The sequence below is a fragment of the Nelusetta ayraudi genome, unplaced genomic scaffold (genome assembly GCF_046127955.1).
Source record: "Nelusetta ayraudi isolate G7.1 ecotype Tasmania unplaced genomic scaffold, CSIRO-AGI_Nayr_v1 ptg000052l, whole genome shotgun sequence".
NCBI classification, from domain to species: domain Eukaryota; kingdom Metazoa; phylum Chordata; class Actinopteri; order Tetraodontiformes; family Monacanthidae; genus Nelusetta; species Nelusetta ayraudi.
Window position 1 is genome coordinate 3,535,595 of NW_027466102.1, and position 25,278 is coordinate 3,560,872.

Genomic DNA, 25,278 nt, shown 5'->3' on the forward strand with positions numbered 1-25,278 from the left:
AGGTATCCAAGTTTGTGTGCACTGGCCAACGTAGTTCACTGGCAAGCTCAGGAGGGGGAGGGTGAGAGGGTGAGCGCTCCAGTCTAAAACGGAACCGTTTGATGTCGCTGTTTCTTCCTCAAAATCTCCAAGTATTACACACTCAACCTTTAACCCTGCGTATCCCTAAGTCGACTTATCTTCTTTTAACAAATCCCCATAAAAACCTCTTGTGTGTCCAGGTGTGCCGTGGGTTACATGGGCTTCCCGTCCTGCCAGCGCTGCAACTGCAGCGTGGAGGGAAGCGTCAACGACGACCCCTGCGTCACGCCCTGCGTCTGCAAGGTATGCACGTTTATGTTCCACACGATAGAAAGCACACGCGCAAAAGTCTTAGCCCACCGGCCCCTATCATCGGTTATCTACACCACATTAACACTGCAGTAACATGGCCCCATGCCCATGCCTCTTGGCTTCTTGCCTTAAAGCGCTCATAAAGTCTGTGTCTCTCTTCCTCCGCAGGAGAACGTCGAGGGGCAAAACTGCGACCGCTGCAAATTGGGATTCTATGACCTCCAGGGCGACAACCGGCGCGGCTGCGAGAAATGCTCCTGCATGGGCGTGTCCACACAGTGCTCCGCCTCCACGTGGACCTATCAGAACGTAGGCGTTGCCGCTTTTTTTTTTTCTCCCCCCCCTTCTGAAACGTTGTTAACGTTTTGTTGATGTCGCTTCCTTTTTCCACTCCAAATTTGAAAGTCAAGCGTCCAGTCGAGCCGTCCGTGGCAGCGACTCTCCAAAGGTCGGCCTGTCACCGTGGCGGGAAAAGCAGAGCATTCCTTTCGCTGCCGTCTAAAACCTCAAATGGTGCACGCAGACAGTTTTCAGAACAGAGTCAAGTCAAACTGCAGTTTGCCGTCATCTGCTGCTTGGAACGTTTTAATAAAAAAAAAAAAAAAAGGAAAACGACAACCTGTTTGCGCTAACAGCGTCTAGTCTTGACATTCAGAATATCAAGTTGCCTCAAAGTACATGGCTGTCAGAGGTAAATTATCAATTTTTCCCAAGTCTAAAAAACCTGATTTAAACCTCTCTGACAATAAGTTGGATTGTGGGTAAAATTTGTGCAGAAACTGATCATTGGCTTTGGACAATATTGAGCTTCAATCAACATGATGTGCATCCAATTGCATTGGTCCATCTGTGTTTAGGGCTGCAACTAACAATCATTTTTGTTGTCGACGAGTCAACACATAATTTTTTTCCTTTAGTCACAAATGTCTTCTTTATTTTGACCACCTATTTTGGCATTCTGGTAACCTAACTTGCTTAAATCTTCACACCTGTGTTATACTATTGTACTCTGACAGCATTCTTTTTTTTTTAACAATTATAACAAAAATAATGTCATACAAAGCATTTATCTGTGACATAGAATATCAGAGATACATTAATTCACAATTTAAAGGTTATATGCAATGTTTATCACAGTTAAACACCTTAAACAGATTTCTTACACCTTAAATATCGAATTAATACGCCCCAAATAACACAGTTGATAAGTGATGAGTAAAAGGGTGTTACAATTCAGTATAGTATTGACAGGGACTGTAATTCACTAATTACTGCCGGAAAGTGCGCATTTACCTAAGTGAGCTATCGTTCGCTAAGCCAGCTTCTTCCATGATTTTCCGACGTGCGGGAAAAACGTATTATGTACTTGTTTCATAGGCTGATGGTCAATGAACAAATGGGCTCGTAATTCAAAACAGAACTGAGAAATATCTATCCTGGACATTATTTGTGAACCCCTCCCTGCGGTGCGTGATGATACGGCGACTCCGGGGTGTCGACGTTTAAGGTGTTCGCATAACGCCGGAGTGCTGGCATGGAATGGTAGGTGAGCTTCACAGAGTTGGCACCTAACGTGTTTCGCTGCTTCATTTTCTATGAAATATTCCTGAACTTTAGTGACTTTGGGTTGGAGTTTTCTAGCCTTTCGAGAGGAGAAGCCGCTCTTCTTCTCTGGTTTTTGCAGAATTGTAAACAACGAGCGAAACCACCCTCAGCGCTCAGTACTGCGCTGCAGTTACAAATGAGCATGTAGCGGCCGTAGTGTGATTTTATCGTTCAGCAATTTGCAATAACAATAACACGACGCGTTGACACTTCAATTTGCACGTCGACCAATTTATCTTGTCAACTTAATTGACTACGTCGACTAATTGTTGCAGCCCTACTTGTGTTTAGCTGCGTCTCGGTCTCCATTTCTGTTACAAGCACCAACTTTCCCAGTCCATCAGTGGGCCGCACAGAGAGGGAGACAGACAAACATCTTCGCTCACATCGACAGACACATTTTGAGTTGGCAGTCCGTCCGCGCAAACTTCACACAGAAAGACCCAGAATCACAATGAAACCCATGACCTTATTTGCTGTGGCTAAAGTGCACATTTTTTCTTCAAAATGCAGCTGACACCTACAGAAAAGCCAGAGATGAATCTGGCTCAGGATTTTTAATACTGGCTAAACTCGGGTCGGGTCACACGCCAGTGACTGGGGACTGGGTGCTTTTGCGGCTGACGGAGCGCGGGAAGGGGGCCGACGAGGATGGAGGTGAAAACATGTGGAGGGAGAAGAGGAGATGGAGGGACTGCAGACAAGACAGGGGGCAGGATGGAGGGATGGAGGGGAGAGAGGGGTGGTGTTGGGGGGGGGAACAGTTTTTGACTGACAGGCGGGGTGGGAGGGGTGGGGAGGGGTGACAGGATGACAGCTCTGATTTAGACACTGATAGTGTGTGTGTGTGTGTGTGTGTGTGTGTGTGTGTGTGTGTGTGTGTGTGTGTAAGACAGACAGCAAGTCACACATCTGTCGCTGCAATTAACCTGACCTTGGATTCCCCTTTTGAACACAAACACACAAATGCAACTCTCTCCTCTCTCGCGCTCACACACACACACACACACACACACACACACACACACACACTCTTACACAGGGTTGTGGAGGAAAATGTCTCTTTCTAGGTGTCAGGTAGAAGGGCTTCTTGGCGAATGTGACAGATGTACAAATTGTCTAAACTTTATCGGATATATTATTATTATTTTCATCATCATCATCATTATTACTTCCATACATGCAACCTCTCCTTGACATATCATATCACAAATATCATGAAGTGCAGTGATTTCTTTGCCTTCTCTGCAGACATCACATGAAATCATAAAAATTGCCTCAGCTGAGGTTGTCCCCCCCGACCCCCTCATTGTCAGTGTTTGTCAAGCACTGTTGTTTTTTGCAGACTAATATAAGCGCTGTGTGTTTTTTGTTCACACAAAACACTTTCATTCCAGCTCGACCTTTAAAGTATGAAAAAAAAAACAGCTGACAACTATTCAACTAACAACCATTCATTCAAAACCAACTGCTGAGAAGCTTGCAACAATGCAACAGAAACGGTGTGACGTACAGTCAAAATGCATTTGCTGCGGATGATTGGTTCCTTTGTGTTGTTAAGGATGCAAATTATCAAACAATTTCCTCCCATGCCGTCCAGTTATTTCTTCGGCCGACCGAGGAGGAAGCTTCCTCTTTCTTCCAAGAAAAGAGGAAGCTTGGTGCCGTAAAATAAAAGTGAGTTGAGCTGACAGAGAAGAGCTGCTCCATCCTAAGGCCATGGCACAGTTCCTTCTTTTTCTATAGGAGACAGTCAGTAGGCCAAGTATAGTATTTATTTATTTATTTATTTTTAGTTTTTATTGTTTCAGTCTTTATTTACTCATTTGGCAGAAGAGTCTCTGCTCCTTGGGGCTGTGTTGACAGTTCGCAGGCCGTGGTCATGGATTGAGAGCGGAGACATGTGAACCTTGAGGGCTTTCCACACCAGAGTCTCAACATTATTTCCAACCGAGGGAGCGGACAAACAAGCGAAGGCCAAGTAGAAGATGTATCGTGTGGATGATTTTTTTGTTTGTTTGTTTGTTTTTCAGATGGGAGGCCCACTGGGCGCCCACTGAAGCTCAAAAATATAAGAATCTCAAAGTGAATGTAACATATGTCGATTTAGAGCGGAAATCTTTCAACACTCTTTCCTTGCTGACTCTTATTTTGTAGGAGACAACTCTGACCGGATGGCACCTGGTGGGCAACTCGGGGAGAAGAGAGACGGCGCCGCACCTGAGCGTCAGACACTCGGATGTGGTGGACGCCCTGGGCTCAGCCTACTACTGGAACGCGCCCGCACTCTACCTGGGGAACAAGGTCAGACGGAGACACACGCAAGAACGTCAAGTTGGTGTATTGGGTGTTCTCCAGTTGGCGCGCTGAAACTTAAAAATGCTGAGTGATCACGCTGGCTTGAACTTTCAGCTGGCAGATCTTAGTAAGTTCAGCTCTTTATTTTCAGTTGTTCTGCTTAAAAAAACAATTTCTTAGAGTGTGCTCTGCAGTACAGTCCCTATAACAGCCATTACTACTCTAAACTGTCTTTTACTTAAACAATGTATATTATATTATATCACAACTTAGTGGCAAAATAATGTCAATTAGAATACTTGGACTAAAAAAAAAAAAAAAATGAAGCTGAAACAACTAGCATCAACTTAAACATTACACAGACTGCTGATAGGCTTACATCTCAGTTGCATGAAGCCTTTATACAGTTTATTTTGTTACCGGTTATCATAAGAACTTTATAAAATATTATTTTTCAGAAGCTTTTGATAAAACGGCTTTCATTGGAGACCTCAAACGTTGCCTCCTCTTTTCTTTTTTACGTGTCAGAAATGAGTCATGCCTTGTTTGAAACATTCTAGGTCGGGGTTAAAAAAAATACGCGTGGACTTTTTAAAAGCAGCAACTCAGGGGTTTCAATTTAATGGCAACCTATTTGTTGCTGTAACACGAAGCTGAGCCGCCCTTCCCGCCTGAAAGCAAATTTCACCCCAGTTGCTCACGTCACAGCGCGAACACCTCTCGCCGTCCTCGCGGCACCGCCATCGTCTTGACGGCGAACTACGTGGACGCCGGCGTCATTTTAAACACATAAACGGATCCTGCTTTTTCGGATTTAAAGGTACATCCTCTGCGGACACATCAGGAGCCTGGTGCGAACATGCCCCCCACCCCCGCGTCCCCTCCCCTGCCCTCCCCTCACACTCCACTCCTGCTAATGTGGCCTGGGTTTTTTTCTCAATTGGCAGGTTTAGGTTTTTCTCCCTCTTTTTTTCCCTTTTCCCGCGGACGCGATTAAGCTTTCGCGGCTCACGCCGGCAAATAGCTGCAGCCCGTGTTTGTGAAGTTGAGTTGTTTGCCCCCGCCGCTGCAACAGACCGACTGTGATGTTAGTCTGGGTGTCATGGCTTCGAGGGGTCTAGCGCAGAATTTCATTACTCGGTGCCCCGCGGGCCTGGCTTGTCATCTCACTTCTTTGTCTGCGCCGCCATCCCTCCTTCCCCGCGGCCAGCCCCGCGTCCCTGCATCTTTTCATCCGTCTGCTCCTCCACCTCTCACGCCGCCTCTCCAGGATTCCCATTTTTCAACCCCCCCGATCCTAGATCATCCCCCTCCCTTTTTTTTCCGCTTCTCCCCCGAGCTTCTCCGCTCGCTCCTTCTCCATATCTCTCTCCTGCCGGCTCTGTGTCTCTCAGGGTGAACACTGATTCTCCTGTTGAACTCCACAATCAACTGTTTTTCTTCATTCAAACACGCACCGTCTCTCTCTCACACACACACACACACACGGTCACACTCACAAATGTTTACGCACACGCTCCCAGGCCTATATAAGTCAGATAATGATGTGTTTGGGAGGCATTAAGGACAGCGAAGCAGAACCAAATGCCTCCAAACATGGGAAACAAACAAATTACCACTCTGTGTGTGTGTGTGTGTGTGTGTGTGTGTGTGTGTGTGTGTGTGTGTGTGTGTGTGTGTGTGTGTGTGTGTGCGTGTGTGAGCGTGCGTGTTTATCTACAAGTGTGTTTGTGTGGGATTGAGATTGTGAGGTCCGTATGAAAAAGCAATTCCTTGCTCTGATCATGTTATAGGATGGAAAGATGCAATGTGACTAGACCACGTTACCCCTTTTATACACACACACACACACACACACACACACGCACGCAGCCGGTCACACATGTAACACACGCAGCGGCCTGTCAAGTCGCCGTGTGTCATTGGAAGTGACAGGCCGTGTGTGTAATAACGAGCGAATGTGTATGTGATAACCTTCTCTATCTTCGCTCGTTAATGCCGGAGATGCTCATTGGCCCATTAGTGCGCTCCCGTGGATGCTCATTGGTCCAGAATGTTGCCTCTGATGTTCATTGGGCCTTTTTATGGGCCACGTAGGTCCAGCGAGCGCTCGTTCCGGAGGACGGCCATTAATCGAGTGCGTTTGTCAAGAGTCACCATAAGACCGTGTCATGTGTGCGGCAACGTGAGGCCAAGTGTTTTACCGAAAGCAACGTGGTCTTTTTCAAACGAGTTGTTCACAAGTTTCAATGGAAACGATAAATCTGTTGCTTCCTAACCAGGCTCTCCAGATTAGATCCTTGATGGTCCTGTGTGTAAAATTTGTCTTAATTTTCAATTTTTATATTGGTAAAAGCGGAAAGTACAGCCCATAAATACATCTAAAAAAAAGTGTATACTCACAGATGTACTAAAGGTAATTTGGCTTTCCTACCCCCCGTTTTGTTTTTAGGGTGAACACTGACGTCCTCAAATAAACCAACAAAGAAGAAGGTGGATGAGGTGTCCAGGTTTGTGTTCACAGGCCACCGTAGTTCACTGGCAAGCTTGGGAAAGGGAAGGTACGCCTTCCCGAAGGGGACTTGAGGGAAAGAGCGCTGCAATCTAAAGTGTAACTACTTGATATCGCAGTTTCTTCTTAAAAATCTCCAAATATTACCTTTAAATCTGGCTAACCGCTGAGGGAAAACCTGAAAGCCGGTTGGTCGAGATCTTTGTCGGTCACTTTCATGTCCTTTTGGTTGTCTCTTGGGTTTTGGGATCAATTGATAATCAAATCCAGTCAGAAATACTCATCATTTGAGGTTTGCGTGATGGATGAGATCCCAGTGTTTGAAATTTACCCGCAAGGTTTTTTAACTTTACAAAATAAAATACAAATGAATCAAGAGCAAACAAAATGTCAAAAAAGAGTTAATGCGTCGCACACTGGGGAATAATTTTATTAGCGTTTCGCTGTTTGCTTCTTCAGATTCACGTTGACAGTACCTATGACAACCGCACCGTCACATGACCGCACCCACGCCAATGACAGAACTCCACATTCTCAACACAAAAATCAAAGTTGTTTAATTAAATTACCTCCTCGTTGTTGTGGTTCATTTCTCTCAATATCTATAAATTTGAGGGTAGTGGCTGCATGACATCTAGCATCATGACCAAAGTTACCATTCCTGCTAAAGAGCAAAGTCGGGGTTTCTCTTCCTTGGCTGAGCAAATTTAACACATTTTATCCTGCTTTCTTAATTATGTGCTTAAAATCTGCTTTGGAAATCAGCTGTGTGTAAATGTACTGTCACAAGGCAGCAGAAATGACTCACAAGAATTGTGTGCTCTCGCGGATCAGTTTTAATACTCGCCTCTTGACAGAATAGATCTCTATTCAGAACCTATGCAGAATGCCTATTCTGAACACACACTTTTATCTCTCCGATGGCGCAGCTTTTCATTTGGTTTGAACTAAGGGAAAAAACTCACCGCAGATGCACAACATTGTTTTCATCTGGATTCATATCACAAACGAGAGAGAGTTTACGACACCCAGGAGAAAAATGATGACTTCTTGTGTTCAGTGTCTCGGCCTGGTGGGGCGCCAGAGCGGGTGGAGGTGAGAGTGTTTTTAACATCCCGACAAATCTCAACCGACGTCGTCAGCCTTCTGAAGTAACCCAATGTTTGGCTCCCTGTATCCGTCATGTAGACAGATTTGCTTACCGATTCGCAGCAAGGAGTGATGAAAGGCGCGGAAAACGAGAAATGCTCCTCATTTCGCAGGGGGAGGGGGGGAGCAGTGATAGTGGTGGCCTGGGAGAGGGGGATCGGTGGGGTGGGGTGGGGGCTGAGACTGAGGCGAAGATGAATTGGATGATGGATAAACATGGAGAGAGGAAACACACCCTTTTTCTGACAGCTGATGAAAGGAAGCTGAAAATATGTTGAAACTCGGCAGACACAAACACATCACTCAGCTCAGCTCGGATTACATTTCATCCTGATCCCGCCTCTGCCGGCACCAGGCCCCTCCTCTCCCCCCACCACACCAACCTGTTTATCTGTCCGCATGCTCTTCATCTATATATTTTTTTTGTTTTTGTTTAATCTCACAGAAAGCCACAGGTTCAAACTGGAGGCCGAGGAGTTTTAGCAGGGGTTTCAAAAAAAAGCAACAAAAAAAAACCGCTGGGATTTTAAGCCGGTCTGAAGTCGACGCCTCCAATTCGCACTGAATGGAGTCTGTCTTTTTAGCCTTTGTGGGAGAAAATCCTCCAATTTTCTGCACGGGGAACATCAGCTTTCTCCGAGTTGCTGAGCCGTGACTTATGACAGGGAGGGGAGTTGTGCGCACTAGATCACAGAATCACAGTGGATTTGTTCCACTCTCCGTCAAGCAAATAATTTGGTGTTACGTGGCGTTCGTGTGGCCAGAAGCTGCGTGTTTAAATTCCATACAGCGGTCCTGGCGTTTAGGATTTAAAAGGGAAAATGAAACACCGACTTCCCATTTGCAAGTACAATAATTATCATGAATGTCCTCCTGTGTTAATGGTAATTTATTTTTAGTGCTCTTTTTAATGCATTTACATACTACTACGCATACAGACATACACACTCACTTTTTTGTTGTTACTGTTGTTGTTTTTTTTTAAATATGTGTTTTGGCCTTTTGTTCTTCCAAAGTAAAGATTTCTTCCAAACTCTGCGTACTGTATAACTGTTGTCATGGCCAATCTGCAGGCCTGAGGGTAACAAAAATGTGGTCACATGTTAAGCAGAAGTTTCACTATATTCAGTAACCTCACAGTCCGCTCGGTGCAACTCTTGCCTGGTTTGTCAGCAAGATGCTTTACAGCAACTTTGCCATCTGTGCTTACAAGGAATCGATCAATATCGCAATAGCATGTATGCATTATTTATTTTATTTTTTTCAATAATGCAGAAAACAAAACAATCTTGAACCACTTGTATTTCCTCTTTAACCTCTTTAATATTTTGATGCTGCCAGTGGCCTAGTGGAGGGGCACATTTTGTGTTTCCATATGGCCTTTAGTAAGCATCAAGAAGAATATCGCAACAGAAAATGTACCGAAAAAGTATAATTCAAGGATTTGTATACATTGTAATAATAAGTATGATAATAATAATAATAATAATAATAATAATAATAATAATAATAATAATAATAGTGCAATAATAGTGCAATTGTACAGTATCATGCAATAAACAATATAATATAATTAGTTAAATGATTTATGAGAATATTGTATAATGTAATCTCACATTGTATCATATAGTAATTAGATATGAATCTACATGATTGTGGGTTTTATGGTCCAATAAAGTGCAAGTGATTGTCCAGTGTGCAAGTTCATTCTAAAATGCTTCCTCTAATTCTAATAATTCTAATTCAAAGGTTCCCTTTAAATGTGAGTTGAGCGTTTGCAGTCGACGGCACAGACTAGCAAAGCTATAATCCTCCCTATTCACTTTACATCGATTTTTTTTTTTTTTTTTTCTCCTTTCCAGAATGCTACTTTGTGACCCCACTCGCCCACTGTTGCGCTTGTTGCGGAGAGTGTAAAAAGGGCAGAAACTTTGCTAACAGCTCTCGACGACACTCAAGATGCTCTGAGTGATCTCACAGTTTAGTCCGGCTGGATGTCGCGCGGGTTCAAGTGCTCTGTCAAGTCGGCCTTTTTCACTTCGCCCGAGAGGCCGGCGAAGAGGCTGGTTGTTGTCGTCGCGCTGTTTACACACGCAGACAATTGTCGGGGAACAAACAGGCTGTTGCCGGTCAACGCTCTCGTCGAAGCCGGAGCGTGTACGCACACGTGTACACCCGTGCACGAGCGAACCTGTACCTGCTTGTATTTGAAGAACGGCGGCGTCCCTCCGACCGCTCCTCCTGTTCTGGTGATGCGCAGCAGGCTGCTTGAGTTTGCTTTCAAGAGTGAGAAGAGAATAATTGATTGGCTGTGAGAGGCTGAAAGCAAATGAAGGAGCGGCTCACGGTAATCTTCCCGGATGAGACGTACACAGTGAGTTACAGTCCGTGTAATTCTTCCCGTCTCTGCTACCGGCAGTGATAATTAAAGCCATAGTCCTGTCACTAAGACGCTGAAATTCAATAAAATTGCTTCCTCCTCCTCTTTTTTTTTTTGGCAGCGTCAGTGGTTTCACCACAGTTCTTGTAGAAAGTCAGAAGTTTAAAGTCTCGGCAAGGTTGATGACCGTATCTTAATAGAACATGACTGATGGGAGGAAGCACAGATTAGCATTTCAAAAAATCTAATTAAAAAAGTCAAGCCCTGTTTATTTTTGGGGCCCACATTCAAACATTTTATACTAGTCAGTGTGATTAAAACCTTCACATTCTCGCTTGTGAACACTGGACCCAAATTACTGGTACATTACATTCCACTGGATACAATAAGCCTCTTTATTTATTAATTTCTCTTAACCCTTTCAGTGTTTACAGTGACACAAGTACTTGTTTTTAATATTTCTATTCTTATTATTGTTTTGGGTTTGTTTTTTTTTTAGATAAAGTTCTTCTGTGTTTGTGGGCGTAAATATCACATTCTGATTCAGGAGGAAACGGGACACAGTATACAACTGACTACACTGTCCTGACTATCAGCACAGACGAGGCCTTGGCGAACAGCAAGGAAAATAGCATTACTGGCGCAATGAAGTAAAAAAGAGAGTCTTAATTTAGTCACTTGTATAACACAATGTAGGCATTTAACAGAGCCAAGTCTTTGGTCAGCTGCATCTTCGTCAGATGGAAATTATGAATAATGCAGAAGATGGATTTTAGGACGTCAGTAGTATCATGTACTTTTTCAATGCAATTTCTGTTTATATGAAACATAAAAAAAATAAAACTTTACATGCATTTCAAAAAAGAAAAATAATAGAAAAAAATCCCCAATCAAAATGTAATCTTAACACACCCTGCTAACCAGAAATGGTCAAATTTGGGCAGATGGACGCACGGATACAGTTGATGAACTGTCACTCTTCATCTGAGGTGACGTGTCACGAGTGCCTGGCTGCGTACCATTCAGCTTTTCAAGGCGGATCTGCAGGAATTCAGACTTGAAAACCGCAGCAGTCTTGTCCCCTTGCTTGGTTGTTGTACTTCAGCCCAAAAACATTGAGCGCCACCAGCTCAAGTCTCCTCCCGACTCAAGAACGCCTTCAAGTTGGCTCGAGGTGTTACGCCTCTTACGTGCCTTCTTAAGCCTCGGGAAGGTTCCTAATGGGCTTCTCGAGCGAAGACACACTCGGATGACTCTCTTAGGACTTGATTACCGTGTAAGTGCCGTCCTCCCACGCACTCATTCAAGCACGCTGAGGAGCCTGAGCACCTGAAGGAGAACCGCAACGCCCCCAGGTGGAATTAACGTTCATGCCGACATTAATTGCACCAAAGGTTCTCGTAGTAATCTTGAGTGCAAATCAATCCATTTCTAAAGAAAAGAGCCACTTTGCACAATTGCTTCAGTGAGACATTCAAAGTGGGGGGTTTTGTTTTTTGTGTTTCATGTTCCTGTTCCTTCTTTGATCTTTTCCCAACAAACAAACACAAAAAGTATGTCTTAAATGTTGTGCCAGCTTTGGTTTTATGTGTTCTGCACTGTCTGCACTGTCTGCTGATCCATCTGGAATCAATCTTCACCCCGCTGCTGAAACAATAACGTTCTGTGTGGTTCCGTACGAGTGTGTGCGCGCAAGCAGGCACGCACACACCCGCACGTGTGACCAGAAGATAAAGTCAAAGAAAATGCCCAATACCAATCGCAAACAAGCACAGCCATCAGAAAGGGCCACCCAGGTGTGTGTTTGTGCGCTCCCCTTTCGCTACACCGTGTGCATTTGCCATCTTTGTTCGGCGGGACGTCCGTCCACTCTCTCTCTCCCTTGTGTGTGTGTATTTGTGTCATTTTGGGCAAGTTTGTTTTTCCAAAGCCTCTGCGACAATCTGCTTCTCATTTCCTGGAGGATGATTTCCCCGGCTTCCTCCCGCCCGTTATTCCCTCTCTCTGCCCAGCCTCCTGCAGAGAACCTCGCCTGCCGCTGTCCTCTTTCCTTTTGTACTCCTGAAATTGCAGAATACGACTGCGGATTGCAAAATATATTGGTCTGAAATGGGGCGAGATTGACGAGAAGGAAGGGAAAATACGGCTGCCGCGGCCGAGAGTGATTCATTTCAGAATGCAAAGTGTTTTTATCGCCAGCGACAATCAGTCATTTGTTTTATCGTAGCTCAGCAGACTTTGGAGCTGCGAAGGTTACGCTCCTTTATTTATTTTGGTAGACATACCGGTAGTCCAAAACACAAACTAACCGCTCTGGATATTCCTGGCTGATCGCGATATACATGAAAACATTTTGGAAATCAGCTCCCTGTGATGTGAGTCCAGCTTTTCATGAGGAAGATAAAGAGGTAGGTTGTAAACAGAGGGCTACTCACTGCTTCATTTTCCCAATGCTGCATAAAGGGGAGTCTGAAAGTGGTTTTAAAGTAAGATCTTGAAATCAGATGCGGTTAGTATACCCAGTTGAGTGTGCAATATTTGGAGATATTGAGAAGAAGCACTGACATCAAGTGGTTACATTTTAGATTTCAGAGTCCTTCACTCTCCGTCTCCCTCCCCCTCCCCCTCCTGAGCTTGCTTAGTGAGCTACAGTGGCCCGCGCACCCAAACCTGGTACCATCCACCTTCTTCTTCGTTGGTTTATTTGAAGACGTGAGCAGTCACCCAGTTACTGTCAGGCGGGCTGGACTGTGCGCACCAGGCTTCCTTAGAAATATAGCGGTGCAAGATGGCATCTAGCTGAGAGCAAAGCTATTGCTCTATATGTATTCCTCTGTATAGGGTAAAAAAATGACTTCTCATTTAAGATGAGTATACATTTTTATTTCTGTTTTTATGGGCTGTATATTAAGCTTTTACCAATATAAAAAAATACGGATCAAGCCAAATATTACACACTGGACCTTTAATGGGTGTGCAACTAATTTAGGTTCACTAATTGCGATTCACGGCCAGCACAGCTACACCGCAGCAAGTCTTTCTCCATTGTTTTGTTTTGTTTCAGCTTGAAGATAGTTGAAGAAGTCAATACCTGAGTGCAGATAAGCAAAGCGAAGTGGTCGTGAGACGTCAAATTAAACCCATGGCGAGCCAGTGGGGTTTAATTTCTCTCTCTCTCTCTTCGATAGAGAGAGAGAGTGTGGCTGCGCCGCTGTTCCCCCGAGCGTGGAGGTGTGTGTTTACTCTCAGTCAGCCGTAAAACCTGTGTGTTTCCTCCTTGCATTTTAGGAGCCGAGGGTAATGATGCAGGATGGACGAGGTTTATAAGGCGTTGAGCCCAACCCCCTTACACCTCCCTATCTCCCTCACTCACCCCCATTTCTCTGTTTTTATGGTGGCATTATCATCTCACTCTCCCACCCATTACCGCTCTGGTTGGAGCCCAGTAATAAATTTCCGGATCATGCCGATGCAGCACTTCTCTGTCTTAAACCCATTTTTGGACTTGACAGAAATCTGCAGTGAAACACTAGGAAAGGGGAGATTTAAGGGTATGTTTTTCCAGAAAATGTTTAAATGCTGGACTTGGAATATTAACTATGTTTGTTATCTGAGCAGTACATCTGCTAAAGAGTAGGGAACAGATTATATGGTCCTAAATGGAAGTTTGGTATTTGTCAGGCACTCATTACATGGTACAAATTTTTTTTCTGACCTTTTTTTCCCTTTTTTAAAAAAAAAAAAAAATTCATTATAGCACCTTTACTGCTCATCAGGTGACTGGAATAATCCCTATTTTCAGCCAATGTACTATGCAAAATGGGCATTGTTGGCCGCACGAAGTTCTGGATTGGTCCCACAATTGCTCCACCAGAGCTGCGGCCACTATATAGTTCTAGAACTACAAGTAAAGATAAAGCGCAACTCTGTCAAGGCTTGATAAAGACAGGAAAAAACAGCATACAGGAACAGTGGTCAGGTACACTTGTGTTCTCAGTCCCTTCCCTCTCCAACTTCGCGTTCATGTTCAGACAGCTGCGAGCTGCTCATTTGTTAGTTTGCTAACATGTCTCACTTTTTGTCACGTTAGCTTACCCGCTTCCACAGCGTTCTCCCGTCTAGACTTAGTGCCAGACATAAGTGAGAGTTAAGTATACAATATTTATTTGTTTATTTAAATAAGCAAATAAATAGCTGCTCATTTGTTAGTTTGCTAGCACGTCTCACTTTTTGTCACGTTAGCTTACTAGCTTGTCAGCCACTCAGAGCCGCTTGCACAGTGTTATCCCGTTTAGACTTAGGGCCAATTCCACTTCCTCCCTTAACTCCTCAATCTCAACCCTCACCCTTAACCCTCAATCTTTGGCCCTCAATCTTGGCCCTCAAAAATAAGTGTAAGGGCTTAGAAATGGGACACCCCTTAAGTGCAGTTACGTCTCGGGACTGTGGACTTATGAAACAACAATGTCAATAATCCATAGAAAAGTCTTAAACTAAGACAATACAATGGTTTCGTAATATTTATATCTTTATTAACTAAGAAAATACTTCCATTTGTAGCTCGCTTATACATCGTGATCTTTTTCGAAGATGTCTTGGCGAAAATACGCAATGCCTTCTGGGTAGCCCTTACTCCCAAGGGTGGTGCCGGAGAATCTCAATATTGAGGGCGATACAGCCCTTAAACTCGTCCCTCAACTTGACATTCTTAGAATCGGGACAGCACTTGCACCTCGCGGGAGCGCGCATTTTTGAGATTGAGGGTTGAGATTGAGGGTTAAGCGAGGAACTGGAATTCACCCTTAGTGCCAGACATAAGTGAGAGTTAAGTACACTATATTTATTTGTTTATTTTTTTGATTTAACTTTTATTTTGAAGGCAAGCAGGTAACTATTCATTGCTGGATGGCACCTTCACCGTCTTGCGTTTGTCAATGACTGATTGACACAAGGCGGAAACTGAATTGGTCACAGATCATAAATACAATATTATACACATTCCAATAAAGTTTACAAGAAGTAACACAGTCACATTTTTTTAAACTAGGCAATGAAGCTCTCATCTTAGTGAACAGGCAGCTAAACTTTCATTCATTGCAACTCTGAACTAGAGCAGAATATTGACTTCATTGATTCAAAAAACATGTCAAATTAAAATGTTATTTTTCACATATCAGTAAATTAGAATAAAATATTCTGCCAAACTATATGACATAACTAGTTTGTTTTTTTTAATAGTAAATAAATAAATGAATGGGGATGATGCAGCTATCTTGTTAGCCAATAATAGTAATAGACAGGTTCTATGCTAAGGCATGTTGTCTGTGTGGCAATGGCAAATAGTTGACGTGGATCACCGGCTCTAGCACTGAATGAATAGTTCGATTCTTCACCTATTTTAACTCATTTTCTGACTTGCCCCTGCTACAACGAGCTGGTGACTGACTCAGTGACTCAAAAGCCAAATTATCTTTCATTAGTTACCAATTTGATAATAACAATAATGATAATAATAATAATAATAATAATAATAATAATAATAATAATGAGTTTGCTTTAAAGAAAAATGTCATCATCTAACTGGATTTTTCTTTGCCTCCACATTCAGCTTACAGCCTACGGAGGGTTCATCAGCTACACTGTCTCCTACAAGACAGACCAACAAGAGCAGACAGCCATCAGAGTCACCTCAGAACCCGACCTCATCATAGAGGTAAGTTTCATAAACCAGACCCAAATAAAGACGTAGAACACCACTCATGTTCCTGCTCAAAAAGTACAGTTAAAAAAAGTGCTACCTCCACTTGGAGCTGCAAATGTGAAAGTGACTGTGGAGGAGTTCACATCCGCAGCGTTATTAATCTTTTTTCTCAATCTATTGACTATTGCACCAGTCGAGACCGCTAAATTAAAAAAAAGGAGATAAAAGCTATTAAACATGCTCTCTTGCACACCCGTGCGTGCATGCACACACACACACACACACACGCTCCTCTCACTGACAGGATAGCGCTGAACTCAGCAGTAAAAAATGCAGATAGTCCCCTCCACTCTCGCTCTCACTAGCCCTGTCCCTGGGTGTTATAATGAGCAGGTTGTGCATGATATATGGCAGCAATAAGCAAAGCAGCGGTGCTATTAGTTAGCTGTTTATCCAACCTATATCACTGAGAAAACACTGTATGCGGTTCTGGAAGGTAAAAATGCACACCTTGTTTTTCATTTTATAGGAACCTCAAGTTGTAGCTTATTTATTGTTCTACATTTATAATTAAAAAATAATGAAGAATGCAATGTTCTGGAGGTTAGTATGCCCATGGTAACTGACTAGAAAATAAGCGGTGCAGGTCAAATATGCCAAAAAAAAAAAAAGAAAAGTAAATCGGTTAAAATCCTGGTAAAATCCTACATAGCTCTCATCTTCGTCTTGCCTGTTAATTACCTCATTGAATATTAGAGAAGTCTATCAATTCCAAACACTGTACTAGCAGGAAGATACAACCAAGCGATAGTACCAATTTTTAGCAAGTCATCTTCACCACAACCACAAACCTGAATGCATTGAGTTGCTGCCATGTGATTGGCTGACTAGCTATTTGTGTTAACAGACAAGAAACGTGTTACCTGATAAATTGGCTTGTACGTTAATGTTTCGCTCTGGCAGGTTTTATATTGATTGATTGATTGATTGATTGATTGATTGATTGAACACAGTGTGGCTTGAAAACTTAAGATGTAACGTCAACACATGTATAATTCATATTTTAAATAGCATATCTGCTTATCTATCTGCTTTTAATTACCACTACTGCACAGGTGGTCTCTCTCTAGCTTATTCCAACATTGTGTTCACCCAGCCACTTGGGGCCTCTATGAGGCAACAAAATAAAAGTACTTTGGTTTTCCTACCCTTACAATGGTTCTTATTTATATATAATAAGGTACATGCTCCTAGTTAGCTGCCATCTTGCACCGCCAAGTTTCTAAGGAAACCCGGTGTGGACAATCCAGCCCGCCTCATAGCGCGTTTTGTATTTAGGGCAAACGCTTGCGTCTTTAAATAAACCAACCAAGAAGAAGGTGGGCGAGGTATATAGGTTTTTGTGCACAGACTGTACCACTGTAGTTCACTGGCAAACGCGGTAGAGGGAAGGTGAACGAATGAGCACTGCGATCTAAAATCTGACCGCAAGATGGCAGAATTTAACACACTGTACCTTTAGAAGAGAAAACAAATCAAATGAAAGGAAGGGCACTAAGTTAATAAACATTAGATATATGACAAGCAAACAGTTGGAAAAGTATGTGCGTAATGAAAAAAGTAAAAAATAAAAAAAAATGGAGAAACGAAACTGCGTCGAAAAGAAAGAGTTGAGGAGAAATCAAGCGAGGCGCGTGGACTTTGTTAAGGGCACGAACAGGAGGGAAGGACGGGAGGTGAAGAAGAAGAAGAAGAAGAAGAAGCTGAGCGACGGATAGTCACGGACCAGTGCGCCCGTGTATTTAAAGACGTGTCAGTGTGAGACGGACAGCAGGGGAGGGGACGGGGAAGAGGGGGTCTCGTCGTCAGACAAAGAGCCTCTCCAGATGACGACGATAATGAGCCACCTACACGCGCTGTCAGCCGTCTCCTCTCCCTCCTCGCGCTCCACTCTTTCAGCCTTTGTCTCGTCTCCCTCGCTCTCCCCCCCTGCCGCCGCCACCTCGCACATCTGCATATCTGCGTCGCCGTGTGATATTGTTCGCCTTTTGTGCCCGACGCCTCGTGCCTCGGTTGCAACCTTCGCCCCGAGCCCCCGGTCGGCGCACAATAATCTCTCTGTCCCCGTTTTTGTCCGCGCTGCCTTGTTGATTCCTCCGCCGCTGGCTCCGTTCCGCCCACACCGCTGGCCCTTTTGTTGGGCAATCAGAAAATAACATCTCTAGATGTATCATTCTAAATGTAGAGATCCCGAGGTTCCTCTGACGAAAACAACAACAAACAAGTGAATGCGACAAAAGAAAAATTGGTCTCTGAATACAAAACAGTGGAATAATTGGATTTGTTTGTCCAAAATTATTTTCAATAAAATATCTGCCCATCTATCTGTTTTCAGTTAAAAACTTCTGCACAGGTGGAACTGTAGCGTATTCCAATGTTATGTCCATCCAGCCAGTTCATCACTGGGCCACATAGAGAGACAAACAACCATCCACATTTTTAGAAAAATTCGTTTTTCAACTTCTTGAATGCGCTTTATTTTTTCTTTTTTTTTTTAAGTGTGGGAGGAAGCTGCTGTAACTGGAGAGAACAAGAATATAACCCACAACCTTCTTGCTATACTTAAAGGTCCATTTGGCCTGATTTATGAGTTTTGAATAGTAAAAGTTTAATATACAACCCGCAAATACATCAGTAAAAGTAATTTGGTTTTGATGCTCTGTTTGAGCTCCTGTCATGGGTGCACAAGGAGAGGGTTGCATGGTGGGAGATGATTGGCTGTGGCCACCTCTGAAGCAAGGGAGAGTAGTTAGTTATACTGTCTGCATACAGTGATATATATTCATCATATATAGCTTCATCATAAAGTGCTGCCAACTTTCTGACTTGCATTCCGTGGTCTGCATCTCTACTACCTCTTTTAGAAATTTGACATTTTATTGAGAAAATAGTAGTTTTACAATATGAAAATGTCACTGTATGATAATTCAGCGACATTACAAAGTATTACAATGTAAGTCCGGTCTGGTGTGTGATAAATTGCAGTATTTTGAAAAAAAAAAACATGTATCAGACATTGATTAACCATCATCATAAATAAACAGTGCTTTGGCTGTTGTTTATTAAAGTGTATGTAATGTTAGTCGTGTCTGACAGTGTCATTGGCAGGGTTGCTTTCTGTCTTGCCAGCTTCTTTACGTTCGCAGTTCGCTGACACTCAGACTTCTAGAACACATCGGATTTCAAAATCTGCATAGCAAACATGTGGAATCGCAGGAGTTAAAACATGAAAAAGTGTGGGGAAAGTTTGAACTCATTCTCGAATGCTATGTGTAAAAACGTACATATAGCACGGTGTTTGTGCTATAATATTAGTGTTTTTTAAGGTGGCGACAAATGAATGAAAGGACAGAAAGAGCCTTATCAATCCGAAACGCTCTCCCTGCATTCACCTTTGTTGTCACTCTTCCTTTTCGCTTCTCTCCCCGCAGCTCCTCTCCTCTTTATCTCTGCTCCCCGTCCCTTTGTCCCACCCCCGCCCCGCCCCTTCCCACTCCCCCATCCTCTCCCTTTCAATTAGTTTTTATTTAATGGTTTACCGAGAAGCGCTCTCTCCCCTACTCCTCAATCCCATCAGTAGTTGTCACTCTGCGTTAGCCGCTACATGCCATTGATCTGTACTCAACAAGAGATAGTCAGATAGCCGGGCCCGGGCTCAATTCACTTTGCATGCAGTCCATTCAAAATGTCAATAGAAAGTGCAGCTCATTACCTAATGACACATCATTCACTCTAATTCTCTCTTTTTTTCCCTGCGGTTCGGTTGGATATCGGTCCTTACCCGCGGAGGTGTCGTACTGTATTTATGCTGCGGCGATTGTCTGCTCTACAGACGTATTGATCCCGAAGTGCAGCAAAAAAAGCAGCAGAAGAACAAATAAAACTCTTCACTTTCTCTCCTCAGGGAGGCGGGATCAAGATTACTGACAGGAGGTACGGCCAGCCGGTGTACCCGTCCTCGCCGAGAACCAATCACGTTGCTCTCCTGCCAGAGAACTTCCTGGTTGCAGAGAGCGGGCAGCCCATTGGTCGGAGGGACTTCCTGTCCCTGTTGGCTGGCGTGACCGCAGTGATGGTCAGGGCCTCCTACAGCACAGAGCCCAGCGCTGTGTATAGGTAACAGCTGCTCTGTCCCAAATCACATGCTTCAGCACCTGCACTGAAAAAGTAAAAGCTGTTTTAGAAACATTTAGTCAAAAAAAACAACAACAACTCTCTATGGAAGCCATGATGGTGACATGTCAGTGAACTAACATGCTTCTAGCTATGGCCACTGAATGCATGTGGGCTTGTCGACTTGGCAAAAGTGACTCTGAAAGGGAGCATCAGAACAGGGTTAGACAGGGGATTTAAAAGGTCTGGTGTTTGATATTTTGCTTAATTTTTTTGATTTATGTAGTGGTAAAAACTTAATATACTGCCCATAAATACTTTAGTAAAAGTGTATAATTGCAGTACAATAAAAGTAATTTGGTTTGGAAAGATGGTTTTCCTTCCCATCTATTTATATATAAGACTATACAAGAGCAAAGGGTATTGCTCCCAGTTAGCTGCCATCTTGCAACCGCCATATTTTTAAGGAAGCGTGAAGCTGTGTCATATGCTGTGTCTCAATTCAGGGTCTGCGTCCTTGAAGTGCGCATTTTGAAAGGAAGTTGCGTCATAGCACTGCGCGAAGGCTTGTCCCAATTCCCGAGGGTGCTTAGGACGCTCAAAATGCGTACTCGGAAATACGCACTCGTTTAAGCTGATTCTAAGGATGCACCGCTACTATCCTTCGCGCACTTATGTATCCCATGATGCTTTGCGTGCTGCTGCAAAGCATTGTGGGATCCTGGGAAGTCAGCTGAAATTAGCGGCATCTACTGGCAAAGACACAACGTATAAATTTAAGTATTAAATTTCACATAAAATATGAAGTTTTAACATCGGGTTTTTATTTATTTGAACATTCAACGCCATCATTAGATGGCAAACCAATGGTTAGCTTGATACTATAAAAACGTCACTTCCGGGGTTGGCCAGCCGGAGCCTTCATTCAGACGGAGGACACTCGGTCTCAAGGGTGCAGAACCTGAATTGAGACACAGCAATAATGCTCACGTCTTCAAACCAACGAAGAAGAAGGTGGACAAGGTAACCAGGTGCGCAGGCCACTGAAGCTCATTGGCAAGCTCAGGAGGGGGAGAGAGAGTGAAAGACGCTGCAAAATATAAAATATAACCACTTGATGCCGCTGTTTCTTCATCAAAATCTCCAAATATTACATGCTAACCTTTTATTGTCTTGGTGTCTTCGTTTGTTTTGTTTTGTTTAGTTTTTTTGCATTAGCAAGCAATCACGCATTATACTTTATACAGTGGCCAGTACATGTAAAAACACTGATGCAACAAAGTAATGGCCACAAACAATATAGTCAACTGCTCACAAAGGAAGACAATTGGGATATAAATTAATTTATTTATCAATTAAAAGAAGGAGCCTTCACATTTTATATCATATTTGTCGTGTCTGAGATGAAGAAATGACCGTTGCGTGCTTCTACTTGAATGCCCTACTTCCGTGACATACTGTAATATCGCCGCAGCACGAACCTTCCATAAATTTTAGCCCCAAAAGTCGAGTATGTAGTGGCCCTCAAAACAGAAAAAAGAGGTGCTGAAGTGACTAAAGAAACATACTGTATCTGATTGGCGCATGTTGCGGCGGAGACGTGTGTGGGACCTTCGATCGAGCAGATCTTAAGAGTGTGAACGTCGTCCTGCGGCAGCTCTTGAACGGCCCCACAGCGAACGGGCAGAGACCCACTCGGAGGAAGCGAGAGGTGTCGTGACTTCGGCCCTTAATAACCTGATCGGCGAGGTGGCGCCACGCCTCGGCGCCGACGTGTCCATGGGGCCTTGTGTCAACACGTTGGTGGTCCTGTGAGTAATATCGTACAAAACCACTCCGGGCGGTTTGTCGCCACTCATAAGAGGCGATGAGATTCTGGCAGGTCAAAGGTCGGCGGCTGCTGTGGCGTCATAAAATTCACGCTTTATTTTTAGTCCTTTGTCTTCCTTCAAAAAAAAGCAACAAAAAAAACAGAGACACAAGGGGGCGCTAGCGTGGTACGTTTCTCATTTATTACCAGACTGGTTTAGCCTTAAACTCTAGCCTGATAAATCTGATTCTTATGTCGTTCTCGCATAAGAAAAATAACAAATTTCTCTCTGCTCACATGGTGTTTTTCCTTTACTGCCACCAAGTGGTGTGGTGACTCATTCCATCCTTCCTGCCAATACAAAGCTTGAAGATGAAGCTGCCCGCCTTTAATCAGCATTGATAAACAAAATCTAAAAAAAAACAAACTAAAACTTTTGCTTCCCACTCCCAACTCTTACTCAGTGGATACCAGTGAGAAATCCAAGGATTTTGCAAACACGTGTGTTTGAAAAGTGCAGGCAAACTAAGGCTGAGTCCTGTCTGCCAGAATGTGAATTATAAAACCGACCGTGCGAAACTAGCTGTGACTCTGAAAATACAGTCGACTCCATATGTACCTTGTGTTTTTTGCTGTTCTTTAATTTTTTTTTTTTTCTGTGTGTGTGTGTGTGTGTGTGTGTGTGTGTGTGTGTGTGTGTGTGAATGTGTGTGTGTGTGTGTGTGTGTGTGTGTGTGTGTGTGTGTGTGTAGACTTCACTCATTCTCAATGCTGGTCGCCAGTCCCTATGACAGAGGAAGCAGGAGAGCGTCCGCTGTAGAAATGTGCTCGTGCCCTCCGGGATATGCTGGAACGTCCTGTGAGGTAACACAAACAGACAGAAATGTGTTATACAAGTGGAGGTAATTCAACAGAAAAATTTGGACTTTTTTGGGGAGGTAAAAGTATGTGTTATCTATTTTTGTTTTTGGAGTGTTTTTTTTCCCCAAAAGTGAGGAGGAATCAGTGAGGTGTGTTTGAGGTTCGTATGAATCTGATTGTTTGTTTGTTGTCTTGTTTTTCCAGACGTGCGTTTCTGGTTTTCGGCGGGTGGGCGGAGTCCTGTACGGCGGCGTGTGCGAGGCCTGCGTTTGCCACGGACACGCGGCGCAGTGCCATGACGTCACGGGCCGCTGCCAGGTAAGGATGGCACCCAGTGTGACTTGTTGCAACTGCACTCGTAGAGCAAAACTGACCATCATCCACTCAATGTTATTTTTTTAGGGTTTTGTTCACAAAAGCAGAATTACCACAGCTGATGAGTTGAAAAAAAATGAGTAAAAATAAAGTGAAAGGCACTTTTTTTTTCCCCCAATGGGTCAAATTGTTTCTTGAGTTCATTGCATTAACTCAGGATCCATCCCCCAGTGGCTGGACGAGGTATTGCAGTTCACGCGCAGAGTCGATATGTGTTGCATCTTTCAATAATGTATGCAACGTCGCGCATGATATAACCACGAATGCAGACACACACAGAGGTGTGGGTTCGCACTGCCACATTGTGTTTCATTATAGATGAGGAGGATGCCGAGATATGTCAGAGAGGGAAACAAACAAACGCACGCACACACACACACACACACACACATATGCACCCTCATGCATATATATTCATACTTAGTGACAGGCAGACCGACAGATGGACACACACACACACACACACACACATACACACACACACACACACACACATACACACACACACACACACACACACACACACACACACATACCCATCACCCTGAGGTCTGTGTTTTCTGGCTGTAGTTGAATGACTGAATGATGCCATGGCCTATAGGTCAACACTGTGTGTGTGTGTGTGTGTGTGTGTGAGAGAGAGAGAGAGAGAGAGAGAGAGAGAGAGAGAGACCGACCACAGTGGAGTAGACATTTAATTTAGAGATGTAATGATTGGGAGCATTACTGACACACTCACATGTGCGCGCACACTGCCAGACGCACCAAAGGCCATGCAAAGTGTCAAATTTGAAATGCACCATTTGTTGCGGATTGCTTTGTAAAAAACAGGATGTGCTGCTCTATAATAGAAAACAAGTGACAACCTGTTTTCAGTGGGAGAAACGCAATTTCCTCTCACCGTCATCTGAAGTAAAAGCCGAGATTTCCGCACACTCACTTCTCCCGTGCAGCATTTTCATCTGAATCATATGCTTTCAGTCGTTCCACCTCCATCACAGCATACCCTTGTTCAGCCCAGGTTTAGCAGTGGGCCTTGTGCCTAACATCACCATAACTTGTATTACTCTAATTCGCTAATCTACTTTCTTTCCTTCCCATCTTGAAAATTTGAAGCTGAAAAACTGATATTTTTTGCCTTAGAATTAGTCAATTTGGAATTCATCAGATTAATTTTATCTGTACATGAGGAAAAAAACAAGAAACGCAATTTTTCTTTTTTAACATTGTCATAGTCTTGTCATATAGCTATTCTGTTACACAAAAAGGGGCCAAATTCAAGCTAGTCATCAAGCGGCTGAAGGTCAAAGGTTTCTCCCGTTACGTTTGCTGGAGAAGAAACAGTTGTGCAAGTTGGGTTCCCACCAAACGACGTGAACATGAACAAACAAAAAAAAACAATGCAAGTGAAATCGGTGATGGCGTTTAGATACCAATACTTTGTTGGAATGGTTTCTGCCTACCTCACCTGTAAAAATGAGAGATTATCTGCGTAAAACAATGACAAAACCACTGATGAAACCGACGCTCCGAGGAGCAGCAAACGTCGGAGTTGTCCAACGCTACGTTCTCCGTTGCCGCTGTGACTAAACACGATGCTAATCCCGAGCCGTATCATTAACCTTGACCTCCCGGTGATGGTTCCTCCTGCAGCTGCACTGATTTGACAGAGATTTGATGCGACAGCTTTATTTGATAACAACGGCGTCATCTGCTCTCATTACAGCATCGCAACCCCCCCGCAGCCTGTTAGCCTTCCACCTCGCTCACTTTTAACCTTTGGGAAGAAAGTGCCCGACAACTAATTGCGCTAAATCAGAGGAGGTTTGATATATGCTCTTTTTTGTTTTTTTGTTTTTTTTTTCCAACAAAAGTAAAACACAAATACAGACCCAGGATCCGCTGAAGGGTCTATGGCTGTGTCTCAATTCAGGGCCTGCATCCTTCGAAGCATGCATTTGAAGGCCATTTGCGTCATAGCACTGCGCAAAGACTTTGTCCCAATTCACTAAAATCCGAAAGACGCTCGAAATGCGCCCTACTTTTAGCCGATTCGAAGGATGCACCGCTACTATCCTTCG

At 43.7% G+C, this 25,278-nt stretch overlaps 1 protein-coding gene across 6 annotated transcripts in view; it reads left to right on the forward strand.

Moving 5' to 3' along the window:
- lama2 (laminin, alpha 2) overlaps positions 1-25,278 on the forward strand; it is a 190,273-nt gene that overhangs the window by 65,257 nt on the left and 99,738 nt on the right. For all 6 annotated transcript variants that reach the window (XM_076037571.1, XM_076037568.1, XM_076037569.1 and 3 more), the window contains exons 12-18: positions 222-324; positions 502-642; positions 4,096-4,242; positions 15,886-15,990; positions 19,943-20,154; positions 22,714-22,825; positions 23,027-23,140. In XM_076037571.1, coding sequence (XP_075893686.1) covers positions 222-324; positions 502-642; positions 4,096-4,242; positions 15,886-15,990; positions 19,943-20,154; positions 22,714-22,825; positions 23,027-23,140 — 934 coding nt within the window. The remainder of the gene's footprint in view (positions 1-221; positions 325-501; positions 643-4,095; positions 4,243-15,885; positions 15,991-19,942; positions 20,155-22,713; positions 22,826-23,026; positions 23,141-25,278) is intronic.